We start from the raw sequence: 21,262 nt of genomic DNA on the forward strand, positions 1-21,262 counted from the left end.
ATTAACTTTTAAATTTCTTTATAATGATTATTAAATTTACACAACATATTAAATCAATATTATTAATGATTATTTTTATTCAGAAAAGAAAAAAATTATCAAGTTATTTATTTTTCCAGCTTTTTATTAAATATTTTAAATCTAAGATATTTTATTTGAATATAAAAGTAATGAAAATAAATCAATTTATTTCTTTTTGTAAAATCTAAACCAGTAGCAAAAGAAACTCTCTAATGATCAACACAATTAAGTTTACTTGATATAGACCAAAAGATAGCTAGTCTTTGTTATTATCTCATATCCTAAAGTTAAGATACTTAACAGTATAATATTGAAAGCAAAAGATTCGTTTGTCGTTGAGAATGCTAAACTTTAGTAATTACATGTGCAGGTTTTAGTCAAAGGCATACCTTAATGTGCTTAGTCTTGGGAATTTTGGTACAATAGAAACCTTCTTTCATTTCAAGTCTGACTTTAAAAAAAGGTCATTAAATAGTGGATGAAGTTGACTATCTAATCTGATGATTAAAATGTTGTATAAATGATAGAAAATTAGTTGGATATTAGTATTTAAATGATTATTTATGTTGATGATGATAATAATAATAAAAGTAATAATATCACAGCACAAGGGGTAAAAAGTGATTGAAGAAGAATGAGAAAGCAGGAAAGGAAATGAATTCACCACAAGATGGGCAGATTCGATTGGTGATACTCTTCAGCCGTGTCAATTTCGGCTTGAAGCAAAGGAAAAAAGAGACATGTCCCCAGATGGAACAGTCACCTTGTTGTCTGCCGACAACAAAACCATTTTGGAACTTGATAACGAGGTTCTTGATCTTAAGAATATCACCAATGAACGCTACGACGTATCCTACGATTCACCAAATACTTCGTTTACTGTTGAGGTCAACGCCACAGCTGAGATTGACTCTTTCTACTTTTACGAGGTTCGTTATTTTTGTTATTTTTATTCATTCATAAATCCAATCCATTTATTATTTCATTTTACAATCTGCTGACAGACTTATCGAGAGTCATATGCAAATGAAAAATTATAATAATCATAAAACCATGAATTTTATTGGATTTATTTCAAAAATTGCTGACACTATTATTTATTCATCTTCCAATATATTTATATCTATTTGTTTATTAAAAAACTTTTTATCTATGAAGTTTAAGTAATAATATGCTTTAGACACTATAGTTGTTTGATTAAATAATAACAAAGTATAGTATTGATATTTTTATAAAAATAGAAAATTCGAAAATTATTTATAGTTAGGATCCTTGAGAAGCTATAAAATTACAATGGTAAAGGATACCTTCAACAAATATTGCATTTTTTTTCATCTTTATTATAATAAAGGATTTTTTTCTCTTCATCTCCTAGTATCTGAATAAAATATTCTCTTCATTTTATCAACTAATTACTTTTATGAATAAAATTTATTTCATTTTAAGATAATAATGAAAGATAATGCAACTCATCAGTACTTAAAATTTTTAAAATTTCCTGTTTCCATATTCAACTATTGAATTCTTAATAATAAAAAAGGAGTTAATTAATTATTATAGATATATTTTTTATTATTAATAATATTCTCTAGACAGATGAGTAAATAAAGATTATTTGAAAATATTTTTAACATAAAATATTGAATACTGACATAAAGGAGTAGATTTTAAGGGTACTGACATTTTATCTACTGTCAGGATCTTCAATTTAACATTTTTATTATCTTCCATCGCTCTATAAAAAAAAACTAGATAAAATAAAACCCACTTATCAATTGTTAAAAAGTAAACATTTTTTAACCATCATATGTAAATAATTATTAAATAATTCATTTCATTTTTAAAGAGACTTTTTGTCGATAAATATCATAATTTGCAATTAATTAATTTTTTTTTTGTGTTTTAATGTAAATATAATAAAACTTCTCATTACAAAGAATTCATTACATTATTGTTAAAATAGCATTTAATAGGTAATACTTTCCACTCTTGAGTGTCATTAATGTTTTTCCTTACGATAATACTAGTACTTTGTATGAGTTAAAATGTTGACGATAGAATTATGGTTATTTTTTTACCTAAGTATGAACATAAAATAATGACAACAATGCGGAAACATATGTATATGAGCAATTATGACAGTAGGGTTCATTGAAATTGTTTTATCCTTGACAGGTATTAGGTAAAAACATAACATACAATAAAAGTTGACTTATAACGAGTGGTATATACCAGGAAAATACATCTTCTGAATAGAACTTTTCAATAACTTGGCATCTACAATTTTTTTTCCTTTTTCAAGTCCTTGTACTTATTCTTCAAGCAATAATAATTACTTCATGTAACTGTAATCATAAGCATTTGATAAATATTATAAATATTCAAATACTTTTTGTGATGATAATAGTTGTTACAATATCGATAATATCAAAAGGTCAATTCAATTGGAAGCGAAAGTAAATTATCTGATCAAAGCAAAGTAAATTTTGTGCATTTATGTATATAATAATTCTTTATTAAATAATTATGGATCCTTTTAAATGTATAGTAATAATTAAAGTCAATTAACTTAAAGGAATAAAAATAAAAAAATTACTTCTCTTAGTACATTTAAATAATAAATAGAATTCTTTTTATTTCACAGAATTCATTCTGGTGATGGAAAAAATCCGGAAAAAACGTTATAAGTATTCTAAACCCTATTTTTTTGGTAAAGCTTTACTTCCGGACAATTGCCTTCAATATAAATTGAGAATAAAATTTATTCAAATCTATACATAAATTTTATTTTAAAATAATGATAAAAATAAAAGCAATAATATGAAGATTATTTTCCATTGCAACTATTCATTGTGTATTTTTTAACATTGTTAGTATTAAAGTTGAAAAAAATTCGGGTTACAATAAAAAAGATATCTTTTTAATATTTGAATAAAAAAATTACCATCATAAAAGTATATTATGTTTTTAATTAACATTTTTTCCAATATTCGTTGAATAATATCTGATGTTGATTAACAATAAAATATCCAGAGGCTCTAATTCGACAGATTTTCAAAGTAGGACAATAGTAATTACTATTATTAATCCTATTCCTTTATTAATGATGGTTACTATTTCTGATTTTCTCACTCTTCGACTTATTTGACCTCATTATCATTTAATTATTAAACCCAAAATTTATTATTACCAAGAAATTCTATAGATCTTAAAAAAAAAAATCATCTCAACCATCCTAATTTACTTTTTATAAATAAATGGATAAATGTTAACTATTTTGCTTTGACTTTTAATAATTTTTATTAATCCACTTGTTAATAATATTCCTTACAATTTGAAGATTGGACCAAAGCATTGGCTAGCATTGTTAAATAAACAAAAAACCAATCAGCCAATCGACCTAAATATTTAGTATGCTATCGAATATTCTATTTGCACTCTACTGTTTCCAATTTACTCCTGCATATTTTATTACAAATATTGTGTGTTTATGAACCTAAAGAAATGAATCCCCACAATAATAAAGTTATTAAAATTTTTTTTACTGATTTGCTGGAAACAAATCTATTATAACACCTACCTATTTTCAAAATACGTAATTTTCACTATTGAATCAGTAATTTACAATTACACCCACCATCAGGTTGTATATACAAGCCTTTGTTACTGTTTGAATACATCATTTCAACTCTTATTCATCGTATCCATTAATACTTAATGCATATTTAATAAATTTGCATTTTATTTAACATTAAGACTATTTTAAATCTTTTGTTTTTTTGAAGCTTTTATTAAATTACAAAATGAGTAATTAAACTATTTACTCATTAATTTATAAATGATTACATAATTTGGTCAGACATTTTCATTACTTCTTTTATCTAATTGTAGTCATGAATAAATTCTTACTGCAATCCAATTAATATTTAATTATTTTCAAGGAGTAACATTTTAAAGTAACTATTTCAAAGGAATTTTTTTACTACAAAGTATTTAAAAATATATAAAAGTTATTTTTTATTAAAATAAAAATGAAAAAGCTCTTTTAAATTCAAATAATTTTGATACAAATAGTCAAAGGTGAAGCTTTTAAAAAATTATTAAAAAATTTAATTGTAAGTTAAGTGGTCTCGAGTTAAAAGTTAACCTATTTTTAAAATTTTTCTTAATCATGGGGATAATTTAATAATGAAGATAGAATATGTGAATACCGAAAGAAATGAAATATTTCACATAATTTCACATATGTCTCATAATCCATGTTTATGGAATAATTTTGTAATACCTTAGTTCATTCAAACATAAATTCTTTAGTAAGAAATATAACTTTTGACATTTTTCCATTTATATGTAAACAAAAAAGTAAATAACATAAAATAAAATGAGGAAGGAAATAAAATGAGAAATGCATACTAAATCTATCAATACATGCCAATAATGTTTTTATTGCTCCACTGCATTTTGTAGTAAAACATGTGACAATAAAAATTAGGTAAAAATATTTTAGATGATAAATGTATTTAGTATTATGATTTTTATTAAAGATATCATAAATATTATTGAAGTGTCAGGTCATGTAGAATAAAGAGGAATTAATATTAAAAAGGATTATTTTATTGAATTGAAATTAACTAATTTTAATTGAATAAAATTAAAAATAAAAAGGAATATATTTTATTTCACAACATTACCTAATAAATTATAAATAATCAGTTAATTTAAAATAAAAGCTATTAATTAAAAATAATTGTTATGTGGTTGTTTTATTGATAAAAAATAATTGACCAAAGAAAGTTCATGGTTGAAAACATATCAATCATATTATTCTCTAATGATAAATTATAATATTTAATTATTTGTAATGAATTCATAGAATTCTTGAATTAATTAAATGAATTAATTGGACTCAACTTAAATCATCATCATTATTTTTCTAGTTCATTTACTTGCAGTATTTTTATTATTATAATGAGAATAAATGTCGATGTTAGTTCAGTAATAAGACAAGTTCGTTCTCGTCAACAGACAACAGAATAGAAATGAATCGATCATCATTTTACAATTCAAATATTTTTTTTCTTCTGTAACTACTTGGCAAACATTCTTATAAATATTATTTATTAATAAGAAACTGTTCTCAGTAGTTATGATTATTTACACGTTGTAAACAAATATAATGAGTGATTTTACTAAGTTTCTAAATTTATTGATCATCTATTTCATAACTAAGCTTCAGTTCAATGCTCATGTAATTCATTAACGACAAATAAAGATAAGTTGTTTTACTACTATTATATATAAATGGGATAAAACACTTGATGCTCATGTTTAGTTGTTGTATTCAAGTAATCAAGGTCTGTATTATATTTGCAAGTAAATGACCCAGCTAAACAAATCTACTTTAAATTTGTTTCACAATTAATCATGAAATGTAACAATGTTTGTAACTATTCATAGTGCTATAGAATTTATTATTTATTTATTTCTTACTTCAAATTGCTGTTAAGTTTGAGAAATATAAATTCCATCATTACGTGATGATCATTGCATTCCTTCTGGACAAACTTATTTGTCATCAGAAAGTGTAAAAAAAGTGTTATGGTGACATGAATTCTGGAATGTATTTAATTGCTACCTACTAATGATTAAAAGTTAATTATTAACTTTTTTCTCTCATTCATGTATAACTAATTTTGTATTTATTTTTATTTTGCTTTAAACTATGTAGTTATTTTTAAAACATTCAAAGCATTTTATTCAAAAGGATGTATTTAAAAAAAGAAAAAAATGATTTTTGTTGAAGTAAAGGTCACTATTTCTAATGGTCTTACCTTTGAAATACCCGAAACTGGAAAGTTCTCTGATTATAATGGTACATATAACAAGCGAAACTTAAGATACTTTACTCCCTCACCCTATTTTTGTTCCCTTCTTTTTTTTTTTACTGATGAAATCCACTTAGAAGTTAACGAAATACTTATTGTCAATATAATGTAATCGATAATAATGGGGATCTGATAGAGAAGTGAGAGAGATCACGAGCTTTTATGTAAATGTAAGTAAATGGATCTGAGAAATTAAATATATCAATTACTAAAAAAAATTTTTCTATTTATTTAAATAGTTAGTTGTTGTATAACTAACTAATGATAGTCTTTGGGGGAGAGATAATTATTTTGCTGCTAAAGATTATGTTATAATCTCGTATTAGTGAAAGAGTTTATTATAAAGTGAGCTTAAAAGCTTTAGATTATATAACCATAATTAAAATAACATTAAAACAATGAAATAACAATTAAAATAAATAAAGTATCTATTTTTTAATTAAAGTTTCCTGGCTATAAATGATAATAAAAAATTTAAATGTATGGTTTTTAAATAGTTTATAAATAAAATAAATAAAATTAGTATTTAAAAATATAAAATGTTAATATATTTTTTTAAGTAGTTGTAAAGTAATTTTAATTTTATTAAGCAAACTTAACAATCATAAATTAAACTTTTGCTTCTTTCAATTTTTTTTTCAAAATAAATTCATTTCTAAACTATTTTTTTATAATTCATAAATAATAAAATTTTGATCGTAATACAAAAATTATTATTCTACATTCAACATTAATGATCGAATTTCTGAATGTGCTGCCAGAATGTTCAAGAGTTATGATACTGCAATCAAATTTATATGATAATTGAATAAGAAATTTTTTCTTTAAAATACAATAATAAATTTTGACAAATTAAAATAAAATTTCAAGCAATTAAACTCATCTTTATTGAAAATTAACAACATGCGACTTTTATCTAATTAACAACAATGAATTTAATAAAAAGTAAATGAGCTCGAGAATATTAAAGTAGAAAATGGTGTAAGGTAGAAATTAAAATCTTGTTATGGCAGAGGAAACTTAATGAATTCATAATTATTTTAAAAACCACCGAAACATGGTTAGAATTCAGATAGAAAGTAGTTAGTAGTAAAACCTGTCATTGGTCAGACCGTGGCACATTAAACAGACCAGATTTGTAAGATGATTAATTGTATTACTATAAAATGAAGTTAGTCAACAAACTCGTGTTATATTAGATTACATAAAATAGACTTCAATTGTAATTTAGTTATTTTAATGAAAAAAAACTAACAAAAAAAAAAAGTCGACAAAGAGGATAATGAACTCATGTCAAAGACTTTTCATTGACTCCAGACGCCCACTACTTTCATTTTGGTCTTGGCTATTCTGTCAGTGATTTGAGATTCGTAAGGGGAATGAATAGATAAACGAGTGATGAGAAAAGGTTTTTTTACACGCAATGAAATGTACAATTGTGTTTATCTGTTGATATATCCTAGACGTCTCTTTTATTCTCTGTCTGATCACTTTCATTCTTAAGTTGAATCTTTTTCCAGTTTAATAATATCACCTTTTTACTTTCATTCTTTTCTGTCTTTGAATACTTGAGAAGAAGAAAGTCTTATTACATAATATTTTATTTCAACTATAAGAATGTTAGAAAAGTTGGAATAAATAAATTTTCAAAATAAAATTTAAAAGAAGACTTTAACTAAAAGTATTTAGTTAATGTTAATTAAAAAATTATTATTGATTTGTAAAAAAATAAAAATAAAGATTCGACTCCAGTTTTTAAATTAATTTTACAGAAAAATTGTACAAGAAATGAAGAAAAAATTCGACAAATACAGTAAGAAGAAGTTAAATGTAATTTTTTCAATATCATTCTTTCGAGTGGTAATATTTCCTGTCATTTAACTGACACTCAATCCCCGGAATTATTATCACTCAGGAGTTATTGGATATTTCAAAGGCTTCTATAAATTCAATTGAAAAATATCGTTATAACTATTGCTGATCTTTCATCTTCATCAATAATATATGTTCTTTTTATTTCGATATCCTAAATATTTCTACTTCTTTGAAAATAATAAGTCCCAATAGTTTATTATAAAAACCACTACATCATTTCATTTTTAATGAAAAGTTGTAGAGTTTGACCTAAATATTTTTTTTATTCTTTAAATATCTCCAGAAGTGTTCGACAGATTTCCACTAATTTGTGGTTATCACTGAACTTATTGACCATCTCTTGACTTGAATTACTCCAAACATTATCGAATAGCTGCCAAGCTATTGTTGAAATATTATTAAAAAAATATTCTCATTCTAACCGATGTAATTATGACGATTAAATCAATATCAGTTCAATACTTTTCTTTTAAGATATCTCCGAAGCGATTGTAAATAAAATCGAAAGAGATGTTAATTAAAAAATGTTTTCTTTTTTTACAATAAAAACTTACCTTTGAAGATTTTGCTGTCTGTTTTTTTCTTTTTTTCATTCGTATTTATGAGATGGAACATTTCTCATTTGTGAATATTTCGTCGCTCAAGATCTGATATGTTTCATATGACCTGAAATAAAACAAAATTTTTACTATTTTTCATTTATTTTAATTTTAAAAAATTATTATTAAAAATAATTGTTGATTTTAAGATTATTTCAAGAGTTTTTGAATTGAAAATATATTTTTTTCTTTTAATATAAATTTAATCAAATATTGTCAATGTAAATAAATTGTCACTACAAATAGAGAAAAGAGAATAAATATTTATCTTCATATTTGGTAAAAAAAACTTTACAAAATGAAACTCAAGAGTAGAAAATTGATAAACAAACACTATCGGGTGTATTTGTTAAATTTGATATCAACGAGCTGGGACAGTAAATAAATTTGTGATATTGTGTCAGATCAAATTCCGTAACCACTAAAAAAAAAAACGAGTTAATCAATATGGTTGAAAATGCTTCGTGCTATCGATCACCATTTTTTCTTAACTAGCAAAAAAAATCTATTATTTTATCCACATTCACATCTAGTTATACCATTGATCAATAAAGATTATTGCGATGAAATTATTAATACAATTATCCACACGTAGATGAAACAAATTAAATATTGGCAACGCATAAAATGAACTAAACATTTCATTTAAAGGATGTTCTTAAATACTGATAAATAATTGACATTTTTAAAATAATTTAATAATTTATTATTAGATATTTTAGAATAAATAAAATAGTTTTAGTAAACAAAAGAAAAAAATTTGGTATTTCTAATTCTTGAAAAAAGTTTAGTAAAAAGATCAAATAATCGACAGAATAGATTGTATTTATTATCTGTCATACAGCAGTATATTGAAGTTAGATGGTTTCTATTAATATTTTTTTTTTTTATTTTCATCAATATTAATGTTCTGAATATTGAAAATTTTTATTTTATTTTTTTTCAAGCTTATCATGTTATTGAATTTTGATGAGATCGTTCAAGTGACACAAGCCAAATTTAAAACTCTATTATTAAGATTGTTTAGATTCCTTTATTATTAAATTTTAAATAAACCGCCGTTTTTTTAAAACAAATAAAAAAGCCACACAGCAGTATGTTTATATAAGTTATGCGTATCATATCGTAATTAGTTTAGTTATACTTTAATGGTTAAAAAGACGAGAATATGCAATAGAATATCTTTTTTCAATATAGTTATTCAACAATAATTTACTTATCTTATCATAAGCATTTTTACGAGGTCATGAAAAAATTTAACATTGCATTCAAGTATCTAAAAAAAATTCCTTACATTACTTCAATCCATTCATGATTCCATTTTAATCATGAAATTATCAAGTTACGAAAAATCAACATAATCTAGTTAATTGAAACCAAATAATTCATCTAATATTCATATATATATTTCAAAAGAATCTTTTTATAGAAATAAAATTTCAAAATTTTATTTTATATTCTTTAGAAATAATATCAAATGAAAATTTGATTCTCTCATTCATTCAGTTTGTTCTTTAAATATTTTCTTTCACATAAATAAATAAAAAAAAGAATAAAGATAAAATAAATTATATTCATTGATCAGTTTTTTATTTTTATTTTTAGAATAAAAAAAGCTCTAATTTTTAAAAGCTGTTCAAGAAGCAGATGATAGTATGAATTTAAAGTGTACGTTTAGTGAATTTTATCACCAAAATTTCAACTCCAATATCAAAACAATAAAATAATTGCAACAGAATTCTGGTTATCACAATAAGTTTAATACCAAGACTATTCATGATAACCAAAGATGTCGTTTCAATAAAACACGAAATTAAAGCATATCGCAACAACTAAAGCAGCTCTTAATGAATTTCTCAAGCTATAAATATCATTCCCATTCCGTTTATTCCATTTCGCAGATATTTCTACACAATCCAAGTAGATTATTACGATTAAAGTGCTTGCTTTTAATAAATGTATAAGAGAAACTCGTAATTTTTTTTTTTGGGTTAAAAGAAATAAAAGAAAGAACAAATGAATCAAAACATCAATGAGTCAGCCAACACTAGAGTAATAAAACATTTATATCAACAGACTTAATTACAATTTATGAATAAAAAAAATAAAAAAACTAAATAATAATTGGTATTATATTTTTTGCATTTAAAGTGCAATTATGTAGGAAATGTGGGTTGAAAGATAGTGAACTTTTTTGTATCTTGACGTTTTTTAATTGAATACATCAAAACTTGTTCACGTGTAAATATGTTCATTTTATCTTATTAAGTGATAAAAAATAATACGTAATGTTGGGTTAATGAATATATAAATATCAATTCACATCAAAATGTACATGCACTTATTTTAATAATTTAAATTAGCGAATATTCTTGTTCATTACTGATTGACTATTTTCCTGCATAATGCAATCAATCATTTAAAAATAGTAGCTTATATTATAGATAACTTGTTTTTTTGTTTTAAATTATTTTTAACCAATGACGAATATTATACAACATTTAAATAAACTATTTTTATATTTATTTACAAACTGGATAATAGAATAATCCTTCTATTGAAATAAAAATTTTTGTTTAAAAAAATATCCTTAATCATCTTTCATAATTAAAATCCGATTTTTTTTAAAAATGTATAGCTTAAAACTTGTACAATAATGGAATAAAATGTTTTTAATAATAAAATAATCTTTTAGAAATTTAATAGTTTCAATTTTTAATCTGCAATAACATCAGGTGTATTTTTAAAGTTTTATTTCATTTTTAAATCCTTTAATGTTAAATGATCGTCTTTAAGGAGAACATCTCTTGAATTTTTTGGCACGAATATACAACCGTGTTTTACATCTTGTGTAAATGACTTCCAAGGTTTGTGCAATCAAATGTTGGTACTTGGAGCAGAGCTTGTTGAATTGCCATAGTTTCACTCATGTTCGTAAGCATGACTTTAGTTATATGTTAATAGCAAGATTATTAATCATTCCTCGTCTTGCATTCATTTATTACCAAAAAATAGAAAAAAATATTTTTAAACAATCCAATGTTAAAGGATTATTTTTGTTTTAGAGAAATATTTTATTGCAAATACTGAGAAGATCAATTGAATAGAGATTAAAAATTTTTATAACATAAAAAATGTTGATAAAACAAATCTTTTATCTATTATGTTAACTGAGGTTGATATTTATAAAAAGTAATACCACTGTTAATTGTCAGTGTAGATAATTACTTAATAACTAAACATTAGTAATTATTTGACATTAATTTTTGTATCCAATAATTCACCTTTTTCTAGTCTTTGTATTCACAAAAAATCTATGACAGAGTAAAGGTTTTATCTTTTCATGATTGACTTTATAACAACAATAGACTCTAATCTTAATTGATCATTTTTTCCTCGCCTGTTCGAATTTTTTATCGTACATTTCAGTTGAAGAATTCCAATATCTTTATTGAGCATTGTAGATAATACTTTTAAAGCTGATTATCTGATGATTTTTTCATTATTTTTACAGTTAAAAAATGGATAATAATATTATTATTACCGACATCTCCCTTGTTAGCATTAATTAAAACAATTGATTTTGTAGGTATAATTATACTGATTGTCTGCTCGGTTAATTTTTGCAGTGATAATTGAATTTGTGGTAATCTTTAAAGAACATTATGTGTAGATGTTTAAATGATTCCTCTAATGAAGAGAATCGATATTGATTAAAAGGATAATCTCCTCAAAATGATTCCAATTTTTACAATATCTTTGTTTTATCTTTAGCAATGTTGGAAGATTATTAAGCTTAAGTACAGTTGGATTAATTTTCATTATTATTTCTCTAAAAATAATGTGCAGTCCCTTGCACAATATCATTGCAAAATCAGCAAATAATGGTTCACAGTGATCAGTATGCAACTGTTGAAACAGCTGTATTATTATTACTCTAGAATCAATGAGCATTCACTATTTTGCTGTGATTTTCAATGGTTTTCACTATTTCACTTTTGGAGAGAAGATATACAAATATGACAATCATTATTAGTATTTAATAATGAAGTTTATTCGTCATATTTGATGAAATTTCATTTTTAAAATAAAATTATGTAGTTATTTGTTTACTGATACAATTATTTATTTAATAATTACTCTTGTTTACTAATTGTATGTTTAAATATTTGATTAATCGATATCTAATTACTTTTAAATTATTTGTTCAATTATAAAAATCGTATCTTCTAGCAAACTAACTTATTGATTTTTTATTGGTTGTGAAAAGTAATTTTCCTTATTCAAATTATTTCTTTCCCTTCATTCTTTTGTATCAGATTTAAAATTAACACAAGCGCCATTCTACTCACCACATACATTATGAAGTAATTGAAAAATGATGTCAAACGCAAAATACTAAAAGCGAAAATAATACTATCAATATGATGTCATAAATTTATTATCGACAATAATATCAATAAAAAAAAGCTGTCGACGAATGTGATAAAAATTTTTTCAAGAGTTTTTTTATTTTCCGGCTTTTTTTTTTTTTATGTACCGAGGAATGAATATTTTCCCAAGACTGTAAACAAGGTTTTTACGATGATGTCAAATTGTTCGTAATATAAAAGGATACTTTTTTTTCAATCCCAAATTTATACTCTTCACTATCGATTACAATCCAATTGTCTGAATGGTTTGGATTTGAAGCAAACATCGTAACTTTTTTTTCATGACCCACAAGACTACAAACCCGCAGCATTTTCCAACAATTTTATCAGACTAAGAACTCGACAGTAAGGAGTGTAGTGGGTTTACCATCTACAGAACAACTTTGAAGATTTTCTTATAAAATAAACTATCGTTATACGGTTAAACTGATAAAGTATTGACAAGTCGACAGTGAAGTGTAATTTGCCAAAAACTTCAAGACTAAGACATGAATGAAAATAAGAAACTCAAATCAAAATAAATTAATATCAATTATTTTTAAGTAAATAAATCTTTACATATAAAATAAAAAATATGATTTACAATTAAACAAAATGCTTTTATGAATATCAAACTTATGAAGATCAAATATTATCATAAAAGTTTAATTACATTGATGCAACCATTTTATTCATCATATGAATATTAATTATTGATATTTATTAATTAAAACATGTGAAATTGAAATAGTCGTTAATTAAATTGAATTTTCCCATTGAGAAATAAAAAAAAAAAGGATGTATAGTGTATTTAGTATACTTGGAAAAATAAATGATCATTACAGGAATTTTATCCTGAAACTATTAAAAAACAATAAAAGCTTTTAAAGATCAACAACACAATTTTTTTTAGTTAATCAACGTTTTATATTAAGTGCACTTGCCCTGCTTGTTTATTCGAGAGCACTTAAATTGGCAACAAAAGTGCAAGAAAATAATTTGCATTTAAAAACAAATAAAATATGAATTTTTAATCAGTTAAAAGAATATTTAAAATACATTCTGTATTAAAAAATTGAGTAAATTTTGAGTAAATATAATAATAATTTAGTAAACATTAACACTATCGAAACCAGTTTTGATAGTAAAAATTTTTTTACGTCAATATTTTTTTGATATAATAATATGCAAAGTACCTGGTCATAACTACATGAAAATGATATCAATACAGAGTAAGAGAATCACACAAAAATGTGGGAAAAAAGATTGATAATTAGCATAACCGGTACTTTGAAAATTATTTAAGAATAAAAATTGAAAGCACTTTAGCTGTAATCAGATCAGATGGTCGATAAAATGCAGAAATCAACCGAGATTGTCGTGAATTGATATAAGTATGTATGAAGAAAGTCAAGTAAAAGTGTATTATTTAAAAACTCGTTGACTTTATAAATATAATACTTAATACGCTCCTTATCGAAGGAAAAAAAACCCGACTAATTGCTCTATATATTTTAAATTCAGTTAGTAGTATAAATAAGAATGTAAATCTCTTTAGATATACTGTATTGTGACAAACGGATTTAACATTTGATTAATGATGTCGCAATTTTTTTTAATGGTTTACTTTTTAAAATTTTTTATCACCTGAATTTTCGATATTGAACTTGGCTGTGTATAAGAAAATCCAAGACAGTTATCTATAGATATAACTGAGGAAAATGAAATAATACTTAAGATAGAGTCAAGAAGAATAAGATTAATAGTTTTTGTGTCAATACTCAGTCGATAAAGAAAAAGGCAAGAAACAAAGGCACAGGATTGAGTTGGAAAGTCGTTATGATGAATTAAAATTGATATCATTATGAACAAAAGTAATGAAATTCATTAAGAATAATGAAGTTGAGTAATCAAATTATTTACAGTCCAATAATAAAGTTTGATTTAAAAGAACTTTTGAAAATATCTTGAATATTGTTACATCTGTTATCAAAGTCAACATGGATAATGAATGTTGGAATATAATGAAGATTAATTTCAGCTAAATTAACTTATAATTTTCAAAAAGTTCTCTTGAAAACAACAAATCTCAAGTGAAAAGAACATTAGAGCTGAAAGTAAGGAAATTTGCAAACCTTGAAGGTAAAAGTTACCGACACATCAATTTAATATTTCAGAGTATAATGTAAACCGCTAAAGTTAGTCATATAGCTTTTCAGATAATGAAAACTTTTCTAAAGGTTAAATGTAAAGATTACGTATAAATTCAAACAACTATTCTTTCAGATGTATTCATAATTATACACTTGCCAATATTTTCTACACAACTTTGATAAAAAAATTAATACATTTTAATATTTATCCATTATAAATACTTGTTTTATATAATAATCTATAACAAATTCATGTATTTTAATATGCAAAGAAAAAAAAAAAAAACCATTCAATGCAATTCTTGTGTCTTATATTTATAATTATTATTTATTTATCGAATTTAATAATAAATTTTCTTAGTTAAATTTTTAAAATTAAATCACATAAAATCATAAATAAAAATAATAGCATCAAATATATTTTAAGAAACCATTTTTTGTTTCATCTGGGATATTTATTGAGTCTTCAAGAGACTTTTTTATAGCAATAAATTAATAAAAATAAAATAATCATTACATATATTGTATTATAATTAATTTTTATGTTCATAAAGTAATGAAGTATCCTTTGAGATATTAAAAGTTTTCCCATCAAGTAAGTGTAATAAAGAAAATACTTAGACAAAAAGTATCTTCAATCTGTAAACAAGACTTTCGCAATACAGCATTCAACTCATACACCTAACGTATAATATAAAAAAAAATCGTTATTTCTCAATTATAAGAGTATACCTTCTACTATATAGATACATAAATCGATAGCAATCCAATTGTTAGAAATTGCGTGAGTCAATTTTTATTTTCTTTTTTTTTTCACTAACACCTTTCCCTTTCTTCTCTTTTTACTGATTCAAGTATTAAAAAAATATTCTAAAAATAATGCAAAAATAAATATACGACTTTTCATAAAAAATAAAAGTAAAAAATTTTGACATGAATTATAATGTTGCGTGATTTTTGCTTGAGAAATATTTTCAATTTCGTCCACGTGTGCTATAAATATAACGTGAGGCAAAATTTTTTTAATCTCGTTGAGAATAATAATCAAAATGATTTAGAATTTACTGGATTTTCATTTAATCAAATTTTCTCTATCAATTATTTCAACTATTTATATTAAATCTAGTTTTTAAAAAAAAACATTAAATTGTACTTTATTTGTTCTCATTCCTTTCTATACATCTATTTTTTATTTGTTTTTATTACTTTACTAATATATTTTGTTTCTTTTTCGAGGAGCTCGACAGTTCTCTTTTCTTTTCAGTACAAATCTAAGTGACAGTCCTAAGAGGACGCGATGAGTCAACTGAAAAAGAAAAGAAAAGTATAAGGAATGGTAACTCTTATATATATATTTGCGAGGCGAAGAGTTTTTGTAGTAATATAAAGTCACACTATAAAAAAAATCTTTTTTGCATTCCTTGTAAATACTTTTCATCTTACATTTACATATATATTATATTGTATGATGTGATGATATGATGATAGCATAATAAATGCCTGATAAATATCAATATCTCATATCAATCCGAATAATAATTATAACTACGATGTAATTATGATAAGATATCTTATACGTATTTATATCCTGTACATATATCAACTAAATTACTGGTTTTCAAAATTAGCCAGAATGATATACATTTATCAATCACGCAATATTCTAAATGAAGTCTATAATAAAATATATCTTGAAAAATTTAATAAATATGTTATAAAAAAATTTTATTTTATTTTTTTTAATAAATTGATATCTTTAGATAATTAATAAATAATTAACTTTTGATGAAGTGAATACATAATTTTAGGTAGGAAATAATCAACTGATTTACAAGTAAAATTCCAAGTTAAATTCTCATCAGCTTTCTTAATACATTTATCGTTGAAAATAATTATCTTGTAACTGTAGTAATTTTCCCTGATTCTAAGCAAATAATGTTTAATTATAAAAAAATGTTCTTTAAAAAAAGGTTTCCTATTCTTTGTTGTAATTTTTTTTTTTTCGCTCTTTTTGCATATTTTTTTATTCAACATAATTTCCAGTTCGATTATCGTTCATTTCCCTACATCTTGGATTTTAATCAAGTTTTACCTTTACCAACGTTGAAATATTTTTTTATTGTCAATCACCTGTTAAACATTGTCAAACGATGATTTTTTCTATTTTTAATTCAACAATAATTGCTTTGTTAAACCAAGTCAATCTTTAATAAGCCAAAAAATTGTCAATCAAAATAAAGTGATGATAATTTATGTTAAAATTTTCTCCAAATTTTGTTTACACCCTCAATCTATCACCCACTCATGTAGTTAAGAAATTATAAAACGAAGAATAACTTGCATTTTGCACAAAATTTTATCTTCACGAGCGGCACTTTAATGAATAATTCACTAGTCTATCAGTTATCCTGCATATCACAAGCATGAAAGAAGTTAAAGAGAATATCATAATATAAAAGAACGAATCCATGAAACTAAGTGATGGGTTTTATACTTAATCATTCAATAAATTTTCATGCAATTACTTTTTCTTTTTTACATCTCCAGAATAAAGAATAAAAATAAAAACGACCATTTTATGAATAACTTTATCAAAAGATTAATGATAATATCTACTGCAATTAAGTTGAAGATTTTTTATCCAATTTTTAATAACTAGCTCACATTATTCAATGAATGAATTCTATTTCACATATTTAACACAATAATTAATCGTCATGCCATGACATAAGCTCTGAAGTACTTTTTGTGCATAAACTTTTTGTGACTGAATAAAAAAAAAAAAAACATTCTTTTGCTGCAACAGATCAAAGGTCTAGTTGTGATTTTTGTAGTGTTAACAGTAAAAAGCTGGAGATGACAGAAAGTGAATTGTTAGTAAAAGTTTATTGTTGCTACCTACAAGTGTTGTAATAGCAGAGATACTGGTTTGTTGGAGAATCAGACAGAAGAGATTTTTTTTTATTTCAGATTCATTAAGTGTATTTTTTATAATCTTTATAAAGAACATGTAGAAATAAACATGATTACACCGAGAGGAAGTAATTATTATAATAAAAAGTGTGCTTTTAGGATGGCCAAATTAACAGAATTTTTCTTTGAAGAAAGAACATGAGAGGATAAGAAATAACGTTTATGTAGGATGATAAAATAATATGAATTTTTTATAAATTAAAGTTTTTTTTTTTGAATAATACTAAAGGTGGTATGCACAATCTCACTTGGGAAAAAATAGAGAGTTATTAATAAGTAGTATCTCCAGTGATCATATGCTTGGGTATGTTTGAAAATGATGACTTCTAGAGGTTTCATGACCTTTTAAAACTATTTGCATTCAAAAGATTCAATCTCTAGAAGTTGAAATTGGGTGTGCAAAGCTGTATGATAGAACTTCTTACTAATAATAATGTTCGAATATACTTGGACTATGAAGACATTTGACTTTCAGACTATTTGAAAAAAAAAGGTTTGAGTCATTCATGACCTAACTTTTCTAAAATTCAATTATTAAAATCATTCGTTATTCAAGTGACTGCACATTCTACCATTTCAATTATTTATTATCAAATTAGTTTATAATACTCGTATTGTTCTTCAAAATCCTTTAATATAATTAATTATTTAACTTTTTGTTTCAGACAGAGCAATTTACAGTACTTTGGCTGCTCTTTATTGTGATTGTCGTTGGAAATGTATCAGTACTGTTGGGTTTAATAATAGGGAAACGTCGAAAATCACGGATGAATTTTTTTATTAAACAATTAGCATTAGCTGGTAAGTATATTTCTATTTAGCATGATATTTATACACATTTAGACAGAATCTCCAAAGAATAAAAATTATTTTCAACATTGTAATACATGAATTCTCATTAATAATGATCATATAGAATGTTAGATAAATTTAGAACACCAATGTAGCTAAAAAAAATTAAGGATAAGATGGCCTAGTGGTAAAAGCATGCAAAAATTGGTAGAAAAAACTTCTGCCATTCAGTAATGGGGTAATGTTTTGAAGGATATTTTACGGACGAAATCTCAAAACATCAGGCTAAGACTTAATATATAAGCCCCCACAGCAAAAACATATCTTACTTTAACTCTAGCCATTAATCTATTTGATCTAGAACTTAAGAAATAAAAAGTGGCAGTGATATTTGTCATCACGACTTAAACAAGACATTATACTACACAGTATAAGTTCAATTAAAAGTGAATATAAAACAAATTTGTTATGATGAAGTAACAAAAAAAAAAAATCGATTTATTTATTTCAGTATAATTTCGGTCATCGTCTAGTAAAAGGAATAAAATTTTTTTTCATTTACTAAGATATCAACTGATTTATTATTGATTACTTTAAGTTATCTCTCTTCTTTTAAGTCTAGGACAAAAATAAATTCTGTGAAAAATTGACTAAAGAAATCCATTCTATATAATATAACTAAAATAAATCACACCAGATCTACTTTTAAAATATTTGAATTCAATGCATTTTTTTTTTTCCTAATATTTTTCAATAAAATAATTTATTCCAAATTATAATATGAATGTAATTCATATTGAGAATAATAATTACAATTCAAATAAAGTAAAATTAGAACTATATCTTCACAACTCAGTTTATTCCATTAAAATTCACATCATATCATGAATAGTAATGAGATCCTTTGATCTTAAATTAATTAACGTACTTGTATAAAGTGTACTCTTGTATGAAACATTGCACACTTTGCAATAGTCGGTCTTGCAGTTTCATCTACATGACATTTACTTTACTTACATTATTTTTAGATATACATTTCTTATTGAACTCTAGCCTCAGTTGATTGGATGCAATTATTTTGATCTATTGTATATATTTTAAAGACTGTTGAATAAATAATTAAAATCAACTTTGATTATTATTATTTATATAAGTAATAAGTCATTTATAGAAAATAAAGTTAAATTAATAAAATCTTCTCATTAAAAAATAAGCAGCTTTGGTAATATTTTTTAAGATCTTTAATTAGCTTTGAGGATGACACTATGAATAATGAAAAAAATTTTCATTGTTTTTAAATTAAAGTCTCTAAGATTTTCTTTTTTTTTTTAAATTTATTATTAAAACAATTTTCATATTTTTCTCAACTCTCTATGCATATCTTCTATATAGTTGAATCAAAAAGTTTTATTAACAGAGATAAGTAGAACAGAGATCAATAAAGTTTTTCATTGAGTAAAATTCAATATTCGTAAACATGATATCTTGATTTCTAGTTAATGTAGTTGATTAACTAGAAAATAATTTTATTAAAAAAAAAATGAAATGAAAAAAAAAAATTTTTTTTTTTTGAAGAATTAGCATAAATTTTAAAGTAACTGATGAATGGGTCACACTTGGAAAAATTTCCAGTCATTCCAACTAGAGAACATCAACTATCATGATGTAATTGATGCTTTTTAATAAGGTGATAACATGTGATGGTAGACACAAGTATTTCAATTTCTCTCAGTGTACCATTAAAGGAGATATTTTGTAAGATTTTCATTTTAAATATAAAATACCATGAAATCTATATTGTGTAATGAAAAATTTTGCAAGATGCATTGTAGAAATTATCTCAATTTGGTCAGAATTGCTGTAAGCTGAGAGAAACTTTTACTAAGTTAAAGGACTAGTGTTTAGCCAGATATTTATTAAGTCAATATTATTTTAACTAAGCAGGTTTACTTATTCCGATCAATTTTATTATTCAGCAATAATAATTAGTTTACATAATGCATACTAATTCTTGCTTCAATTTGAATAACAAAAATGAGCATAAAATTTTATCAATGTAATTTTTTTTCATCTCAAATTTATCTTTCTGACGATCTATTAATAAAATCTAATCAGTATCCTTATGAATTGTATCAAAAGATCAAAGAACTTTCTCCAAGAATTAGAGTACACCGTATGTAACATCACAGAAATTAATATCAACTTAAGCTTGAATTTAAAAAAAAAGTCACACAAAGAAGAGAAATAATCAACATGATGTAATCACAATGGAACGTTAATATTCGAGTTGTAAAAGTTTATAATTCAAGATTAAGAATAAAATATATTTATTTTTATAGCTTAGTTTAACTATATATATTTTAAGTGTTATGAAACCGGATATCCGCACACAATATCATCCGAAATTTATTTGCTATGGAATTTATCCAATAAAACTGGATCTAAGTATATTGATTCCAAGATAGAACATTTTGTTCAATATTCGTGAAAGCACTATCACTGATGACAGAAATTCTGTTTGTTTTTAAATAATCTACATGAAATGAAAATTT

General features: G+C 23.8%; 1 protein-coding gene across 4 annotated transcripts in view; it reads left to right on the forward strand.

The window, feature by feature from the left end:
- Positions 1-21,262, forward strand: part of LOC118070659 (cardioacceleratory peptide receptor-like) — a 29,346-nt gene that overhangs the window by 1,619 nt on the left and 6,465 nt on the right. For all 4 annotated transcript variants that reach the window (XM_035089412.1, XM_035089393.1, XM_035089421.1 and 1 more), the window contains 2 exons: positions 627-950; positions 18,584-18,719. In XM_035089412.1, the coding sequence (XP_034945303.1) occupies positions 762-950; positions 18,584-18,719 (325 nt within the window). In that variant the 5' untranslated portion in view covers positions 627-761. The remainder of the gene's footprint in view (positions 1-626; positions 951-18,583; positions 18,720-21,262) is intronic.

The sequence above is a fragment of the Chelonus insularis genome, unplaced genomic scaffold, assembly GCF_013357705.1.
Source record: "Chelonus insularis isolate UGA/USDA-ARS -01 unplaced genomic scaffold, ASM1335770v1 contig_130_pilon, whole genome shotgun sequence".
Lineage (NCBI taxonomy): Eukaryota > Metazoa > Arthropoda > Insecta > Hymenoptera > Braconidae > Chelonus > Chelonus insularis.